General features: G+C 37.2%; 2 protein-coding genes across 5 annotated transcripts in view; one reads left to right on the top strand and one right to left on the bottom strand.

The window, feature by feature from the left end:
• LOC132911482 (CAD protein) overlaps positions 1-7411 on the top strand; it is a 22973-nt gene extending 15562 nt beyond the window's left edge. Inside the window, exons 15-26 of one of the 2 annotated variants that reach the window (XM_060968135.1) lie at positions 487-738; positions 1480-1644; positions 1751-1912; positions 2170-2341; positions 2683-2798; positions 2988-3402; positions 3668-4014; positions 4878-5019; positions 5096-5166; positions 5283-5461; positions 5559-5763; positions 6714-7411. In XM_060968135.1, coding sequence (XP_060824118.1) covers positions 487-738; positions 1480-1644; positions 1751-1912; positions 2170-2341; positions 2683-2798; positions 2988-3402; positions 3668-4014; positions 4878-5019; positions 5096-5166; positions 5283-5461; positions 5559-5763; positions 6714-6914 — 2427 coding nt within the window. In that variant the 3' untranslated portion in view covers positions 6915-7411. Of the gene's footprint in view, positions 1-486; positions 739-1479; positions 1645-1750; positions 1913-2169; positions 2342-2682; positions 2799-2987; positions 3403-3519; positions 3609-3667; positions 4015-4877; positions 5020-5095; positions 5167-5282; positions 5462-5558; positions 5764-6713 lie in introns of those variants that run through there. The other variant, XR_009659012.1, reaches the window with a different exon arrangement.
• Positions 7376-17834, bottom strand: LOC132911526 (uncharacterized). 3 transcript variants are annotated; one of them, XR_009659020.1, is made up of 5 exons: positions 16912-17834; positions 16218-16400; positions 15899-16039; positions 15667-15826; positions 10154-10291 (listed from the first exon to the last, which is right to left on the bottom strand). XR_009659020.1 is itself a non-coding variant. In XM_060968229.1 (3 exons), exons 1-3 carry the CDS (start codon positions 13795-13797, stop codon positions 8796-8798), a joined length of 363 nt encoding a protein of 120 aa, XP_060824212.1. In that variant the 5' UTR covers positions 13798-14046; the 3' UTR covers positions 7376-8795. The 3 variants fall into 3 exon arrangements, 1 of the variants encoding a protein (XP_060824212.1); XR_009659019.1 differs by lacking the exon at positions 10154-10291 and adding an exon at positions 15154-15284 and having other exon boundaries at positions 16912-17833; XM_060968229.1 differs by lacking the exons at positions 15667-15826; positions 15899-16039; positions 16218-16400; positions 16912-17834 and adding exons at positions 7376-8955; positions 13740-14046 and having other exon boundaries at positions 10147-10291.

Here is a 17834-nt window from a genome sequence, read left to right as displayed (position 1 = left end):
TTTGAAAAATATTCTTGATGTTTGATTCAAACAGATACGTACACGTTTAAATTTTATATCTGTAACAATATTTCTGTCACGGTGTTGTTATATATGAATTGAACAATAGAAATTGAAATACGCGTGACTCGCAAAAGTATTCAAATAACAATTATCGATAATTTCTTCGAATATCTTTTCACTACTGCTTATCTAAATCTCATAATCTTATAGTTTTACTTAAAGTAGCTACTCATTGCACTATGATAGGCTGTGTTTCTCTGGAATCGTGAAAAACAATAAACAAAAAAAAAAAAGAATACTTTATTCCAGTCCATTTTAGTGTTAATTATATTCATAAAAATATGAATTTGCATAAATATCCGTAGTCAGATTATTAAAAATTCACGATTATTTCTGAATATTTATGAATGCTTGTACAACGATATAATGATACAGTCATCGACAACTGACGTAACAATGAACGTTGCTTCTTCTATTGCGTAGGCTATGAGAATGCTCGGTGGACGTGCGCCTCGTATGAAGACTCATACGGATTGCATGTCATCGCGTACGATGATTAAACTTCCTGGTTTAATCGACATTCACGTACACACACGCGATCCTGGCGCTGTTTACAAAGAAGATTTTGCTTCTTGTACCGCCGCTGCTCTTGCTGGTGGTATCACGATGATCTTGGCGATGCCTAACACAAATCCTGCTGTGATCGATCATCAATCCTTTGCCCTGGCCAAAGAAGTAAGAAAATAATATCGACTTCCTCTCCGCGCCAAGGGAATACACCACTCTGACGATTAAAAAAAATCCAAATCCTTTTTTTTCCTTTCAGTTTCCTGGAATTTTTATATATATGCAATATTATGTCAAAAGTCGATTTATCAGATATCGAAGCACTGACGAGGTTGTAAGAATAAATATGCTATAAGGAAACAGATTAGAGGAGAATGTTATCGCAAAACTTATCTTATATTTTTATTGAAATTCTGTTCTTTGACCTAGCTACAGCCAAGTACTCGGACGTACGTGTCCGACTTTTTCAAATCTTGAAGGTATATTTTGCACTACGTATTCTACGAATTTTACGTTATCGAGAATAGTTTGTTATACTTATAATATTTCATTAATTTCCATTAATAGAAAGAAACGGAAAAATAGGAAATGCTGCAAAACGCGCCCCATAGTTGCAAATGTATTGTTTTCGATATTAATCAGAGTTTGTTTTTTTTTTATTATTATTTTATCTTGGTTTTTTTACAATTTGTCCTTATGGACATTTGGTAAAGTGTTATATCTTATTGGTGAAAAAAAAAAAATAAAATAAAAATAAATATAGCATGTGGGTGGCTACCCCCAGCGGGGTGCCAGCTTTGTTTTTTCTAAGTTATATCTTTTATGAATATTAATCAGAGTGATGTACTTCCTCTAGAAATCTCATAAATTTAATACGAATGGAACGCGTGTATTCTTTTTGTCTGGCAGCGTGCAGTTTTGAACGCCAGATGCGACTATGCGATTTACGTTGGTGCCTCGTCCGATAATCACGATATAACAGGCGAATTGGCTCCACTAGCAGCTGGTCTTAAAATGTATCTTAATGAGACGTTCACGACTCTTCGATTGACCGATCTCACGGTGTGGGTTAAGGTAAGTCTCGTGGATCGGATTCGTATGAAAAATTATACGAGCAGAGATTCTCTACTTTTAGATTTAGATACGATTCTTCAGTTATCCAGAGTTTCGTTGATTTCAGCATTTCCAAAATTGGACAAAGAAATATCCCCTTTGCGTTCATGCCGAGGGCCAAACAACAGCTGCGGTTCTTTTATTGGCTGGTTTGCATAACAGACCGATTCACGTGTGTCATGTAGCTCGGAAGGAAGAGATTCAAATAATACGCGCAGCTAAGGAAAAAGTAAGCTATTTTTACCAACTTACTTATTATCTCTACATATCAAAAATAATATGTCATGACTGCCATTATCATTATCGAGATCTGTCAGAAAGAGATAGAAATCAGTAAAAAAAATATGCGAATTTCAAGATAGAGGACAATTTTGTAACTATACAAACATCAAACGATCCGAAGGTGTAAGACATTACTGTGATGATTATCGGGACAATTTTTATACCGTTTCTTAATTACATTTTCCGTATACATATTTTTATCAGGGAATGGCTGTTACTTGCGAAGTGTGTCCTCATCACTTATTCCTATGCGAGGAAGATCTTGGGCGCATAGGTGCTGGTCGAGGTCAGGTGAGGCCATTGTTGGGGACCAAAGAAGATCAACAAGCTCTGTGGGACAATTTGGATATAATCGATTGTTTCGCAACAGATCATGGTTTGTTTTATTTTATTAGCGTCTTCTCTGATATTGTCTTACTATTCTATTGAAAAAAAAATGAAATTTGTAACGCAAATTTAAGTCATCCGTTTCACCGAGAGAATTTCTTAACGCATAAGTGGTCTTCGATGAATCTGTAAACGAAAAAGCTTCGTTCTAAAAATCTTTTGATCTAGTGACTGATAATTCTTATAAGTGTCGGATTACAAAGTCGATTAATTATTGGAAAAGTGAGTTAAATTACGTGGAGATTACTTGTACATATTAGATGTGCGATATTTTGAAGAGGTTCTATTCGAAGAAATAGTTTTGTTAATAGCGCGTTTTTCATATTAAAGCCCCGCATACCGCGCAAGAGAAATCGGGTGAGAAACCGCCACCCGGTTTTCCTGGACTCGAGACGATGCTTCCGCTTTTGCTCACTGCAGTTCACGAAGGGAAATTAACAATAGAGGTAATGGAAATCCATCTTAAAAGCTTTACGATAATAACTCGAGATCTCTATCGGGCTACGCAATATCGTATAAACACATTCTTTTTTAATGTTCCATTATTACGAGATAAAAGGTATTCGTATCTTGTTGGGGGAAATTTGTTATAATCTTTGTCGATCGATACCGAGCGTAAGAAAGAATCTTTTCAGGATATGGTAGACAAACTGTATAAAAATCCAAAGAGGATCTTCAATCTGCCGGATCAGCCGAATACTTACATCGAAGTCGACCTTGACGACGAATGGGTGATACCGGAAGCGATGCCTTTCAGCAAATCAAAATGGACACCTTTCGCAGGGATGAAAGTTCGTGGATCGGTTCATCGCGTAGTGCTTCGTGGAGAAGTCGCCTACGTCGAAGGCCAAGTTCTGGTGAATCCTGGTTTTGGCCAAGATATCAGAGAGATGCAAGCGAAGATGAAAGCGCAAACGATTATGAACGCTCCGGTCGTTGATGTAATATCTCACAGTCGACCTAATTCGGCGTTGGATGGGCTCTTGTCGCCTAATTACGAAAAGTACAACGAACGGATGATAACGGACATGTCGGAAGAAGAACAAAATGGTATGGAAATTCGTTTCGATGGAAGTATTATGCATCGCCTGGAAAAACGCTTTTGAAAAGAATGCTCTACTCTGCTTAGTTAAAACGTCCTATCTAGAGTTGTTTTCATTTTCTAAGATATGTTGAAGCGAACGAAGCATTATTCTTTGCTTTAATGGCTAAGAGTGGGCATATTGTTATAAATGCTATCTTCCGAGCGACGAACGGTACAGATTACTTTGTTCTGTAGCGAAATTTCAAACGATTTCTTCATTTTTCGTTTCAGAATCATACGCACATCTGTTGCAACCGATGTCGCACAAGGTGTCGAACGTTCACTTTGCCGTGGACGTAGATTCCCGCGAGCACACGAAGCTTCAAACGGTTCAACAACGCACCATCTCGCCGCTTCCTATTAGCAACGCGACGAAATACAAGAGCGACAGTAATCCGAATCTTTTACTGACTTCTATATCGACGATTTCCTCTGCTCACATTAGCCACAATATAATTGGACATAATATCTTGACCGTGGACATCTTCAACAAAGAATTGCTGAAAGACATTTTCAATTATGCGGAAATTCTTCGCGGTGCTGTTAGGAAAGAACGACATTTGGATCATATTCTACGGGTAAGAACGCACGCGTAATTTCGAAACTAAGATCCTATGCAGTCAAGTGATTTTTTAAATAATATCTTCTTAAATGTGAAACGCAAGCGAACAAGGTCGAAGCTTTATCTGTTTGGTTTCTAGATAAAAGAGTTACTATAGAAAAAGGAGAGTAGGAAAATCAATAATATTAGAGAAGAAAAGAGATATTTTCATACGTTATCTGAGCAACTTAGCAATCCTAATAGATCTTATCGAATCGTACGTAACATTCTCAATGCTGAATGGTTTCATGCGATACCATGATGAGCCGATTGTGCGGATGTTTATACTTCATATTTTTTGTCCGATAATTCAAGAAATAGAATCTAAACAAAAATTTATTTCAATCGCTAAATATTCTTCGTATACCATACTTTCGATATCTTGTATATTTTTACATATCATATACATTCTATGCGTGTTTACGCTTTCGAATCTCGCGTAAATGCATAAAAATCCGCAGTCTAGTGATGTGCAAACAATGTATGGACATTAACACTCTAACAGACGATGATGAGCATTCGGTATTCATTCTATGCGTATCGCGATACGCGTGACAGAACTCTTACTGTACAGGGATGTTCATACATCATACAATGTTCATACAGCGACAAAACATCGTTCTTGGCCAGATGTATCGATCATGTATACCTAAGATTGCGAATAGATATCGATTCTCCCGCGTGTAATTCAACGAATGATAAAGTATCTCCCTACATAATACGATGGATTGCTGAAACGTGTATGAAACGGACGTGCGACAAAACACGCTCGTCTGCATCGAGCCTAATTCGTCCCATCGCTTTGACGATAATTTTACGTTGATTATCGGTTCTGCACAGGGAAAGGTGATGGCGTCCATCTTCTACGAAGCGAGTACGAGAACATCTTGCAGCTTCGCGTCTGCGATGGAACGACTCGGAGGTCGAGTGATATATATGGATGGTTCAACGTCGTCGGTAAAGAAAGGAGAAAGTTTGGAAGGTTTGCGATCACGTGTGATAAAGAGCGAAGGTTGGAGCTCGTTCTACGATGAGTTTGACACGATGATTTGTTACAGATTCGGTAGCGGTGATGGCAGGCTACGCGGACGTAGTGGTTCTTCGACATCCTGAACCTGGCGCCGTTTCGGTAAGTTAATCTTCTATTTTCCACGTATTCTATTCGAACTTAAATTATTTCAGTCTCCTTCGGCTTAAGTTATTTGGAAATAAATGCGCTTATTGTTATAAATGTTTCGTATTCAGAGAGCTGCGCAACACTGCAGAAAACCTTTACTGAACGCCGGCGACGGTGTTGGGGAACACCCAACTCAAGCGTTACTCGATATTTTTACGATAAGAGACGAGATCGGTACTGTGAATGGCTTAACGATCACTATGGTGGGCGATTTGAAACATGGTAGAACAGTCCATTCGCTATCAAGGTGAGACGTCGCGCGTAAATTTTACGAATCTATTATTAATCCATTCGATTTACGTTCCAATCAGCGATAACCTTCCAACACTCGCTTCGTGTTACAGATTGTTAACTTTGTACAATGTTGAACTTCGTTACGTGTGCCCTCCTGGCCTTGGTATGCCTGACCACGTGATGAAGTACGTGTACGAACGCGGAATAACGCAGGAACAATTCAGCACCCTTGAGGACGCTCTTCCCGACACGGATGTCCTTTACATGACACGCATTCAGAGAGAACGTTTCGCCACGCAAGAAGAGTATAATAAAGTAAGTAATCACGTAATGAAAGTTTTAACTAAAAAGGTCGCTAGATGAAAGTCCAACACACGAAATCAGCGTGGGATTCGGTATTGGAAGGTTGGATTCAGGTGTCCTACATTCACACCTGTTGCCTTGTTTCCGTGAAAGCTTAGTTTCTCCACATATCCCATACTACTCGAAAGGATTTCTAGGGATATGTGAGTTGTCGAGGAAGAATTTGTAATCCTGACACTAGTTGCCTTTTACATGGTTTGATTGGATACGATAAATCAGAGACGCTCGCGCTAACTCGAAACCGAGAGCTACTTAGCTTAGACTAGTTTCTGTGTAGCAATTATATAAAAGGCAGGTAAAATAATTGGTCGGAAACGAGCATTACATAAAATGTCCACTATTGAAACATGCAAACCGTGATACCGCGTTAATCTTCCAACTGCAGTTTCACCTACAGTACATCTACAGCGATCCCTGTTCTGTATCTATGATTCATCTTGCAAGACAGTTCGATTATTAAATGCGACCTCGATCAAGGCCTTGTTATCAAGATAAACTTATTAGTTGTTACTTAAAGAAGAGAAAGATAATAGAGCGTTCATAAGATTAAGTTTCTTGCACAAAGAGATATTCCTTTAGCCGTAAGATTTGTGTATCTCGCCAGAGCATTAGAAATCACGAAGTATCGTTCGGATTAGTAAACTTAATTAAATTCGAGTCTTTCAAATTCCAGTAACACGATTCTAGTATCTAATCATAAACATAATAAAAATGCAAGACGTTCGATTAACGAGGATAAGAATAGAGATTTAGAGGAATAATTCAGGTAGCAATAAATAAGTTACTTACTGAATTAATCTGTACGGGGCTTTAGAGGCATTATTTTCAAACAAAACGAAACGTCGTGTCACGCTCGCTAAGTTATTAAACGTTCGTGTATCTAAATGCTCTTATTTTTACAGGTTTGCGGTCATTTCGTGATAACTCCGCAATTGATGTCTCGCGCGAAGAGGAAGATGGTAGTGATGCATCCCTTGCCACGAGTGAACGAAATCAGTACAGAATTTGACACGGACCCACGTGCCGCTTACTTCCGGCAAGCTGAAAATGGTGTCTACGTTCGAATGGCTCTTTTGGCAATGGTCCTTGGTCGTATGTGGTGACGCATTCCAGGGCGAAAAGCAAAGTTGATTTAATAGGTCAAGATCGATTCGGTCTTAGAAATATAAGCAATAACGCAGGAACCTGGAAAAAACAAACAAGACGATGCCAATCGCATTTTCAATTAGACTGTGATTCGCATAATACGGTTTTATTATCAACCAATATTTTTATATTTTGATAGATACCGATTCGGATGATATATATATATATATATATATATATATATATATATATATATATATGCTTTCGTTGACTCGAAATAACAAACCGTTATACATGTTCATTCAGATTACATGATAAGCGAGCAATGTCTTTTTATTAAACGTTGGTGTAATTCGATAAGAATGCGTTTTGATAAAAGTTTATCTCTACGTAAGACTTTTACGAAGACAATGAAGTTTTACATCACACGATTTCCAATGTGTCCTTGTATCATTGTATATGTGCCTGACCACACAAGTGCAAGATAATAAAATCATTTATTTTTGACAATAGATTTATATACATTTATCCTTCTGTATGTACACGTAATATGCGTATAAATAGATAACTGGTCTAAAAGTAATGTACAATTTTTATTGAGTACTCTGGCGTAAACAGGTATCGTACAATTATTTGATAAAGGAATGTATTCGTGATTAACGTCGATATTTCCGACGAATTTCTTAATCACTGATCGATTTACGAAGCATTGACAAAATTACTGTGTTGTTAAAAGGCCGAACGAATGACTAGACCTTAGGAGAGCGCTTGACGATAGTGCACGAGTATAAATATTCGTATTCGATACAATTTTATTCAACTCTGTTTGATTCGATTCGTGGTAAAATATGTTCATAGTGATTTGCAAAATTGTTTTAAAGCTTATCCTAGAAAGACTTCCATGATTATATCGTATGTATTATATTAGTGATTTTGAAATTTTATTATCAGTCTAATGAATCACAATCGTCATGATTATATCAAACTAGATCATATCAATCGTCAAGATATTTACCGCAAACATATGTTTGTTTAAAAATTAATATAAATAGTCTTAATGAATAGTCTTAAATATATAATAAGAGTTGAAAAGAACCAATTAAATATTTAGACTTATCATTATAATAGACATTTGTCTGCTTAAATTAATGTCAATCTCTGTGAACTCTGTCAAACATATACTTGTATAAAATATCTCGTAATTTTTATACATACTTTCAGATTTATTTCAAACTTGATCGATATAATCATGATAGCAGAGTATCATTACGACGCCAATGAAATTTCAAAATGTTTCATATAACGCACGTGATATTATATTAGTAAAAGATGTCTGTTAGTGCTCGAATACTTTCGTGAGCCACTGCACATACCTTCGCACAGGTTCGAATTCGCATTTTTCGTATCTTCGATCCCAAGATTAGACGATAGAACGAATAGTATTTAATAATTCGAGCAATCACTGAGATTCTACGTATAATGTATCATCGGCTTCACAGTTCTTTGAGAAATTTCTTCTTACGTTTCCTCCTCGCGAGGAAAAGCTTTGCAGAGCAGCCACGATAAGAGATCGATGCGATCGAAAGATAAATAGAAATATGTAAATCACAGTTATGCGGATGACGTCGAATGATCAATGAACTTCTTCGATTGCTATACACCGTTTGCAAAATTTTCTCGCGTCCCACTCCAAGCACGATAAGCCCGCTCCATCCACGTTTAATCAATGCGAACACTGACGTCGTCCTTGTGTATCGCGAAATTTCTTTTCGTCCATTTTTGATAATTGTTACCTGCCATTATCCTGAAAATCGCTTGCTCCCGATCTGACGACGAAGTTCCATGAAGATTACCAGTGGCTCTCATTCGCGTTGGAGATGGACGTATCGCAAAAAGTGTCAGACTATGGCATCGTGCGTTCTTAAGTCAGCGTCACTGGCACCGGTCGGGCACATATCCGCTGCTAAAGATTTCGCGTCCTCCTTTTGGCTCTTCCTCGTTCGAGATAACGGTGGCATCTTCAATTTCAGTTTCTTCTTCTTTAAAACGTTCTTCTTTCTGCAACGGAATGAAATAATCGGTCGTTGCTTTATTTTGCCGACAGGTACACCGAATTCTTGTTCGTTCGTGAGGAAATTTGAAAATGCAAATATGCGCGGGATATAGAAGAATACGCGAAATGTCTGAAAGTATAAAGTTTTCTATGCTATTCGGTAGGAAAAGTAATCTTCCACCTGGGGTTCACTTTTTTCTAATAAGCTATTCCTACATTCGTAAAAATATGAATTTACGTAAATATCCGCGCAGCTTGGTAATAAGACGACGTAGGGTTATTTGAGTAGGTAAAATATTTGGGTCAAGGTGTACGTATATATATAACGATGAAAAAAAATATTAGCACAGACCAGCTTATTTTGTCAACTTGTGCGTGAATTGCTGAAACAGAGCACGTTTTATTCGATTTTTCGCAAAGTATAGAAAGCAGGCGTTGGAAACAGTTATAACATCGATTTTACTTCCTAAAACAGTTATGAGCCTTCATCCGGAATAATTCTTTGTAACGAAGTAGGAAATTTTTGTTTAATTAGAATTTCTACGGCGGTTCTGATACCGTTCCTAGATTATTTATTACAAAGACATTACCGTAACAATTTTAAGTTAATCGAAACTTTTCGCCAAAACTAATTCCTTGTATATGTATATTTTTTATATAGTTTTATTACGCAGCTGCTTAACGATCCTGCAAGATTATTTATTATTTCAAACGATTATCATAAAGACCACGTGCGTAAGAAGCTGCAAGCTCCTATTCGGATCTAAAATTTGGTTTGCGCCGATAATTTTGCTCGTCGTTGTATAAGCGATCTGTCCTGTAATTCGCAGATTCGGTAATAAACAATTCTTAAGCGATCTACATTTGAAAATAGACCACTTTTCTCGTCGTTAGTGACGCGATAAACAGTGAAATACGCCTTACACGGCTCATCCGCTGCCACCTCGATTTCTACGAGGATATAACTTGTACTCGTCAAAAAGGTAGGAAATTTATCCGACAGATACGAATATTCTTAATTTTATAATCTTCGTATAATAACAGCTTCGTAATAATTCAGTGCGCGTATATTACTTTATCCCTAAGTTGTTCGTTGTTTATTTTATTAATTTGTTTTACATAATGTCTTCTCAAGTAACGCTACCTTATGCCGAAACAATGTTAAAGAAGAAACGATATTCGATACTTTTACGTACTGGTGTCTGCAATCGATGAAAATTCCCATTGAAAACAGCACCACTATAGCTACTATGATACCGATCACGACTACCACCAGTGTTACTATCGCGTCCTCTTCTTCGGGAGTAAAAGGCTCCTCTGTCGTTGACCACGACACTTCTCCTGAAACACAAAATACGTTCCTGAACGTTATCTCGAATAATTCATTAGCCGATGGTATTCGAGATGGTTGCGTTATCCATCTCTAATTATATTCTGCAACGAGAAGCTGTTGATGTATATATGCCATCTCCTTGTTGGTATAAAACAGTCTTCTGGAGTTTTAAGAATTTATTCTCAGATGGAAGATATCAAGCATTATATTCTTTTCAATGAACGGAAGGCGAACTGCGTATGTATCCGTGTGAATTAGTGGAACCTAAGAGAATTAAAAGAATCTTCTACCTGGAAAGGAATCGCTCAAAAAGTTTACAGACCATTTCGTGCCTACCTGGTGATAATTGCTCGAGTTACATAAATTTCCGGTCAACGACCGAACAACAGTACCGCGAGGTTCGATCGTTGCAACACACGCGTATGAACAAGCATTGTCGATGTATTTGATTTTCACGCGATAGATGCGCATTTGGACATAGCAAACGAGGATAAGAGATTTAATGATTCGACGCGATTGACGTCACCGTGCGCCTTCCGTTCCTGGGAAGAACTCGTGCATGACGTCTTTTCGGGCACGTACGCCACCCTGATCACATTCGACGACTGCAGTAAATGGAAGGGTCGGGACTGTCCATTGAAACCCAGCCAGACAACTTCCATAGGGGAATCTCATGTTAAAACTATTCCAAAGATATCATTATCGCGTGTTTGCTACCACTTATTCGAACTTATAACAACAGCATGAGTAAGACATATACGAAGAAATGTGATAACAAATTAGTGAGAAATATGAAACATACAAAAGCAAATATAATAACAATTTAATGAGAAACTAATGGCCAAAGAAATATTTCTTATTTTCTTGTAGAATAATGAATATATATCATTTGAAAATCATGTAAAAAGATCGATGAGCAAGTATATCGAAATTTGAAACGCATTCGATCACGTTCGATGTACATTTCGGATAGAATAGTAGAAGACATTGGAAGGTATCACGTCGAAGAATTCTGGAGTGTATAAATTAAATTTGGAATTTATTTTGCGATAAAACTGCATAATAAGAAAGCACTGATGATCGACGAAATAATCGTTTACACAGATACGTAAATTTGCCAGGTAGCAAAATTACGAAAGAAATTTACTTCCTATAGTTTCGAAACGACAACTCGTTTATGACAAATATGTTGTTTGTTCGTGATCGTATTGAGAAAAAGTGAAAAACCTCCGGCATGAAAAGACCTCTTTGTCGTTGTTATCCCTATCGCATAATTTTCTTCTCTCCGAACTTAACAGCCTGACTGCGTGAAACTAAAGCACGTGTACCGAAGAAGATCAATCGATATTCAGATTATTTTACAATTGAATTCACGACGTATCGATTACAATAAATTAAATTAAAGAGATTACGACCGTAATATGTGACGTATTTTCCCAATGGAAATGGTGTTTAACGCCCCGTGATTAAATACAAGAGGCGTATAGTCAAACGCATTGATATCAACGTTCTAGATAAGCAAATACGTAAAAAGTTACGTGTCATTAATAAACGGAACGGTTTACGTCTTTGTTTCATTTTACGAACCTACTCTTAAATGAAGAAAGTAATTGGTATATTTATATTTACTTCGTGTATTTCGCAGAAATGCTTTCGCTTATTGCGCATTATCGTTAAGTACTACAACGATCGTGATAATAATTTTCGTCGAAACGAATAGTCTGATCGTATAACTGCTATTAAATTTGTGCGATCACGACAAGTTAACAAAGTCTGAGATTTTATCGGCACCTGTACGTACCAGCACCAATCCTTCCTCCAATACCACGATCTTCAATGCTCGTACATGTACATATAGCGTATCCATGAGTTTATTACGAGCAAATATTTGCATACTTTTCTGCTACTAACCCGATTAACTTTTCTTTTTATTATGTCAACCTACATAGATCTAATGGAAATATCCTCTCGTAAGAGATTGATTATCTTAGAAAATGGAGCTGGACGTTGATTTACGATAATTCGTAATGATATTACATCATATACTTTCGTTTATGACAGTTAACAAATCGTTTCTTTATTGAAACAAATATTTTGTAATTAGTGGAAACATATATCTTGCGAACGCTGTCTTTTTTTACATTTGCTTTTTACATTGGAATTTACTGTCATTTGTTGTTCATATTATTTATCGATCATGCTGTTGCGATGTAATAAACTTATAGACTGCATATTTGTTTCTTGAGAATCGAATTTTAACCAAATAAAGGAATATTGCTTATACTTGGGCGATTAAATTATTATTAAATTAAATTTAAGAAATTAACAGGAAGCCAAGTTGAGTTTTAGCTTCAGTTTAGCTTCTCAGAGATGCTCGAACAATCCTCGAATTCCACGAAACAGCGGAATATTAGTGCGAATCACTGTACATCGACGTTGATTTAAAGCAAATAGCTACCCAGAGAAAGCATCGATACCGATACAGTTCGATCTCGTGGTTTAACTAGTTTTTGCTTTACAACTGTGAGAGGAACGAGGTATCCAACTAGAAAAACCGGAACAATTTTTTACACGCATACGCTTAACTACATTTTGCCCTTTGCACGGTCCCTTGCCTTACGTGGAAGAATGCGAACGAAAGAGAAGCGACGTGCCACCTGTTGAGTTTCGCCAATGAATTCTCGTAGGGTTTAGAGTAATTTTTTAGAAAGTACGGAAGAAAGCCGAGCAGTTGACTCGAGTTTTTCATTTTGAACGTGTCATACGATTGGCACCGTGTCGCCAATAATTATAATTAGATTAAATATTTACGCGAAAATTCACATTTTTCTTAATATAAATAGGAAAGAGGAGTCTAAACAAAAATTTATTTCATCTCCTAAACGCTGTAACGTGTACTTTGAATATTTTGTATATTTATATACACACACACATATATATATGTACTTTGTATTTCAAATTGTTCAGTTTTTGTTCCAGAAGGGATCTAAGAGAATTTTAACCGGCTTTGGGCATAAAGCCACGACAAGTAAAAGAAAATAATACAACAAACAAACACCTGTTATATAGCGATATAACAGGTTAATTAAATTTCTTGAAAATAATTATTCCTCTCAGAATATAAAGTGAAAGATCCATTTACTTGAAAACTTTTGCGCATCACTGTGTATTATATAGATTTCTACACCTGCGAAAGGCGCATAAATATTCACAGTCTAATTATTTATACATCCTTTGCTCTATCGTATATACTTGTTCCTTCTTTCCCTAATATACTGATACACATAATGAGCACTGTCCAAGTTTCTATTATCTCCTATCAATTCCTATCGATTCCTAATAATACTTCGATTTATCAGGCTTGTGGGGCATGCAAATGTGGCAAAATGTACAGGACACGTACGATACAACTCATAACTAGAAAAACGCGAATCCTTATTATTTCAAATAAATTACCTTTCGTTGAGGACGCGAGCCTGAGACTGTCATTGATACTCCTAACGCGTACCCCCATAATGATCGAACTATTCTTCTGTTATTTCACCTTGTTCACGGAGAAGCGTTCGGAATCGTCTATGAATCGACCGGTTCGAAATCACGAAGTAAACTGTCGACCACATGCCTTGAGTCAAGCAATACGCTTGGTGAGGCCTCTACGAGAGCAACGGAAACCGCGAACATGAAAGGAAGATAGAGAGATGGGGGAAGAAGAAGAAGAAAGAGAGACTCTAGCTACGCTTCATGGATCGCGAGAAGAGAAAGGTGGGGCAGAGAGGAAAGAGAAACCTCACGGTCTCGATCGGAGAGTCCGTGAGGACCGACGCAACGTATAACTTCCATTCACTGTGTGCCTGTGATCCACGGATAACCTGGTACGAAAATTATTGAAACGACCTGCACGGCTTTGTACAGTCCTCTTCGAAATTATTCATCGTCGTTCATCTTCGTCGATCTTAGAAGCTGGTCGTATTAGATTTGTAATAGCATTGAAGAAACGTATTTGACGATGTTCAACGATTCGTTTTTTATAACGAAACGTTAAACTTTATCTTGTACGACTTCGGTATGACATGTACTCGACATTCTACTTTAACAAGTAGATAACGAATTTTTATACAAATTCACATTTTCATGAACGCAACTTAAGAAATGAAAATTACGTAGAGATTCGTCTAATCCTCTAAATATTATAATAAAAAGTTTGCTTCCCGGATTTTAGATATTTCTGTGTATTATGTGCGCTCTGCACTCTTCTCTGTCTGGATTCTTCGTGTGAAAAATGAATGCGAAGTATAAAATAAAACCTCGTGTCCCACATCCCACATCCACACATTCCATCACATCTCGCATTCTACGTCGTTCTATGTATCTCGCAAACCAATAATCCTTTTCCTTATCTAATAACCAAAAAGTTGCATATTAGATTCTACAATTTGTATGCACATTTTCCATACAACTCGCATACTCCGTATCAAATATTCAACATATGATGTGCACTTTCCCATGTAGAGTAAAGGAGTGCATCGTAGAGATATTCAGACATTGAGCATTAATATTTGATCGTTTTTTGTGTCCAGGTAACGCGGAAAAGAATATCCACGCAGCGAATGTTTTCCAAGTTTTTATCGCGAGGGATTAGCAAAAATCGAAATTGAAATTTCCTTTGAAAATTTTGACCAAAATCTAAACTTCCCATAGTAATGCACGTGAGTGAAAAAAAGGAACGTATGCACGGAAGAAGATGCTTGAGGAATTCCTATAATTTGACTCATGCTTGAGGAATTATCTCGCATTGTTGAAATTTATAATCTTTACCTTTGACGTTACTTACAAAGGATTAAAAATGAGGAGGATTTAAATAAATACAACGTTCGTTTTCTATATTTTTATAATATTTTCGTTCGTTACATAATTTTGGAATGCTATGCGTATTAATTTAACATAAGTATTTAAATAAAGGTCTTTCTCGGTTGGTTGTTGACGTAGATATAGTTTCTGCAACTATATAATTTCGTTTTGACGTTGAAACGAACCATGCGCGTAAAATGAAAAAATACAAATTAGTTTTTGAAGAGCAGTTTCAATACGATTAAGAAAATCCGCTGCTCCTACGATACGACTGTTTAGAGAACCATTCTTGAAGAATTTTTGTATTTCCAGTATATTTGCTTCGCTCGTAGATTAGATTAGAATCATCTATGGGTATTTTGAAAAGCAGGAGCGGCATACTTTTGACTAGATTCGGGTCTAAACGCGACAGATTCGAACACGAAGATTAAATGCAACAGTTGCGTTACTTAAATAATTGAATGGACGCAACGTATGCGTCAGTAGCAGCGGATACGTTAAAGAGAATTTGGTTCGAATTATACGTATTACTCACCTTGTACATTGTACGCTGTATTTGGATCTTGATTCGGTCAGGAATCGTGCGATGTTTTTATACATTTCGCTCCCCTTCCAATTCATCTTCCGCTCTTATAATGCGTGTAAGAGAAATATGCATCCGCCCCGTGCAGTATTCCGACAAAACCACTCATCATCTACAAAAGTACCAGAACGATTTCAGGAATGAACGCACGAACAGATACCGTTGTTAAGGATAGAATACGTACGTAAGCAGCTGACATTGCAGGATAAACATCGAACCCTGGCCTTATGTAATATTCTGGAAGGAGAAATAGCTTCGTGGAAAATGCCAAATAGGAAGCCGAGCTTAAATACAGGAAGGATGCTAATGCGTTGAACATCAATTCCTAGAAGAGAATAAAATGTCATTTCTGGTTATGTTAGTTGTAGACTACGGATATATAAGCGTTTAATAGCGTTTAAGAGCTTTGTTTTATACGCACGAATATGCGCAGCATGCACATACGATTCATAGGAAGATGATTCTTTACGAAAGAAAAATAACGCTGTACAAGTTTAACGTACAAATAGAGACGATCGAATCAGTCTGTAGGATTTCTCGGACACGATGTAGCAGGCGAGTAATACCGCTGATGTTAAGAAACAGGCGGAAGACGTAGTTAAAGATCCTTCGAAAGCTGAACCGATCGTTGTACTGTATCTCAAACCGTAATTAATTAACAAGCTTTGTATCAGTCCGCTGATAATCTGAAAAACAGATGTATCTGATTGGTTGCTATTGTTATACCTATTATATCATGTAATAAGTTTATTCACAAGTTTATTCACTTTCTCGTATCATATTTTGAGGTACATTATATTCTGATACATGGTTCACGAATAGTTCGTCGTCTATTTGCGAACATATTCGTGATACATAATAAAAATATTTACTTCAAGAAAATATTAGGTTGTCTTAGGGAAAGTGTCTTTCTTTTACAGACACGTCTTTTACAACGATGCATCTTTATACAAACATGAAACCTAATCTGTCGAACGTTCTGATCTTTACCTTGATAGAACAAAATGGATCATACGTAATTCGATAAAATAATAATAAAAAACGAAAAATGTTGTGCATCCATTATTTCCTTATAAAATGAAAGAAATTTTTTGGACGATCTATATATTTATAGAGAAGCTATAGAGCTTTATATATAGATATATAAATATTTTTATATATAAATAAAAAAATCGTTTCTCGAATCATCGAACTCACCGTCTCGCCCAGTTTTAAAAGACCGGGTAGAGTTTTTAGAAATTCCACGTGTATACACGTGCAACATCTGCAGTAACAACATTCTACGCCCCCAGCAGCGTGCGTGTCCGTAGAAGACATCCGGATCACCGGACCCGTTCCGTTTCTACCCATAATATCGTCTCGTCGCCGATTTATCTACCGATTAACGCTGGTTTCACGATCTTCCACTCGATCTTTCACGGTCTTAGTTTCCACCTGCCTGGGTCGTAGTTGTTGCAAAATGCACGTAGGAGGCCGCGATTTATAGGTTCGTTAAACCGTCTCGTGTTCACCCAGACTCTTCGTTCAATCACCCTAATTGGTTAAACGGCGATTAATTCGCATCATTACAACGAAGAGGATAAATCAACTCGATGATCCGTTACACGCTCGAAACTGAGATTGTCGTTTGATCGACAGATGTACTGAGCGCGTACTTAACAGACAACTATTGTAACAAGCCAGGAAAGAACGCGAGCCGCGTCGACGAGCTGTTTGCAACTAACTGAGGGTGTTTTCTCCGGTTGATGCAGAACGTTTTAAATGTCGTTGCACCCCCTGCGTCGTATTCGACACAAGGGATACCGATGTCTATTTCTGGCACGTTCCGCGCCGAAATATGTAGCCGACCAGCTGTACTGTCGACACGGGAAACGTAAAAAAGAAACATGCGATTGGGAATGTTTTTTAAAGAGACCGGAGAAGCGAGACAAAATTTGCATTCGGTGCTGGTATACGCAATAAAGTAATTCGTAGAAATCGGAAAATAAGACGAAAAGCAGGAATAACAAACTTACGCGATGTACAGACGAAGGATCTATAGATTTGATTTATATTCGTAGATTGAAAAACAATCAAACTGTAACGAAGATTCTACGCTGCGTTCCTGTTTTGCGGCCAAG

The sequence above is a fragment of the Bombus pascuorum genome, chromosome 10 (genome assembly GCF_905332965.1).
Source record: "Bombus pascuorum chromosome 10, iyBomPasc1.1, whole genome shotgun sequence".
In the NCBI taxonomy this organism is placed as follows: domain Eukaryota; kingdom Metazoa; phylum Arthropoda; class Insecta; order Hymenoptera; family Apidae; genus Bombus; species Bombus pascuorum.
The sequence above is the reverse complement of the archived record's forward strand: the minus strand, read 5'-3'. Positions and strand labels throughout refer to the sequence as shown.

Excerpts from the sequence above, each read along its gene's own strand:
- LOC132911526 (XM_060968229.1), bottom strand. The coding sequence starts at position 13,797 with ATGGGGGTACGCGTTAGGAGTATCAATGACAGTCTCAGGCTCGCGTCC. Across the intron at positions 10,292-13,739 it reads GCTCGCGTCCTCAACGAAAG|GAGAAGTGTCGTGGTCAACG; the intron begins GTAATTTATTTG and ends TTTGTGTTTCAG. Across the intron at positions 8,956-10,146 it reads TTCATCGATTGCAGACACCA|AAAGAAGAACGTTTTAAAGA; the intron begins GTACGTAAAAGT and ends ATTCCGTTGCAG.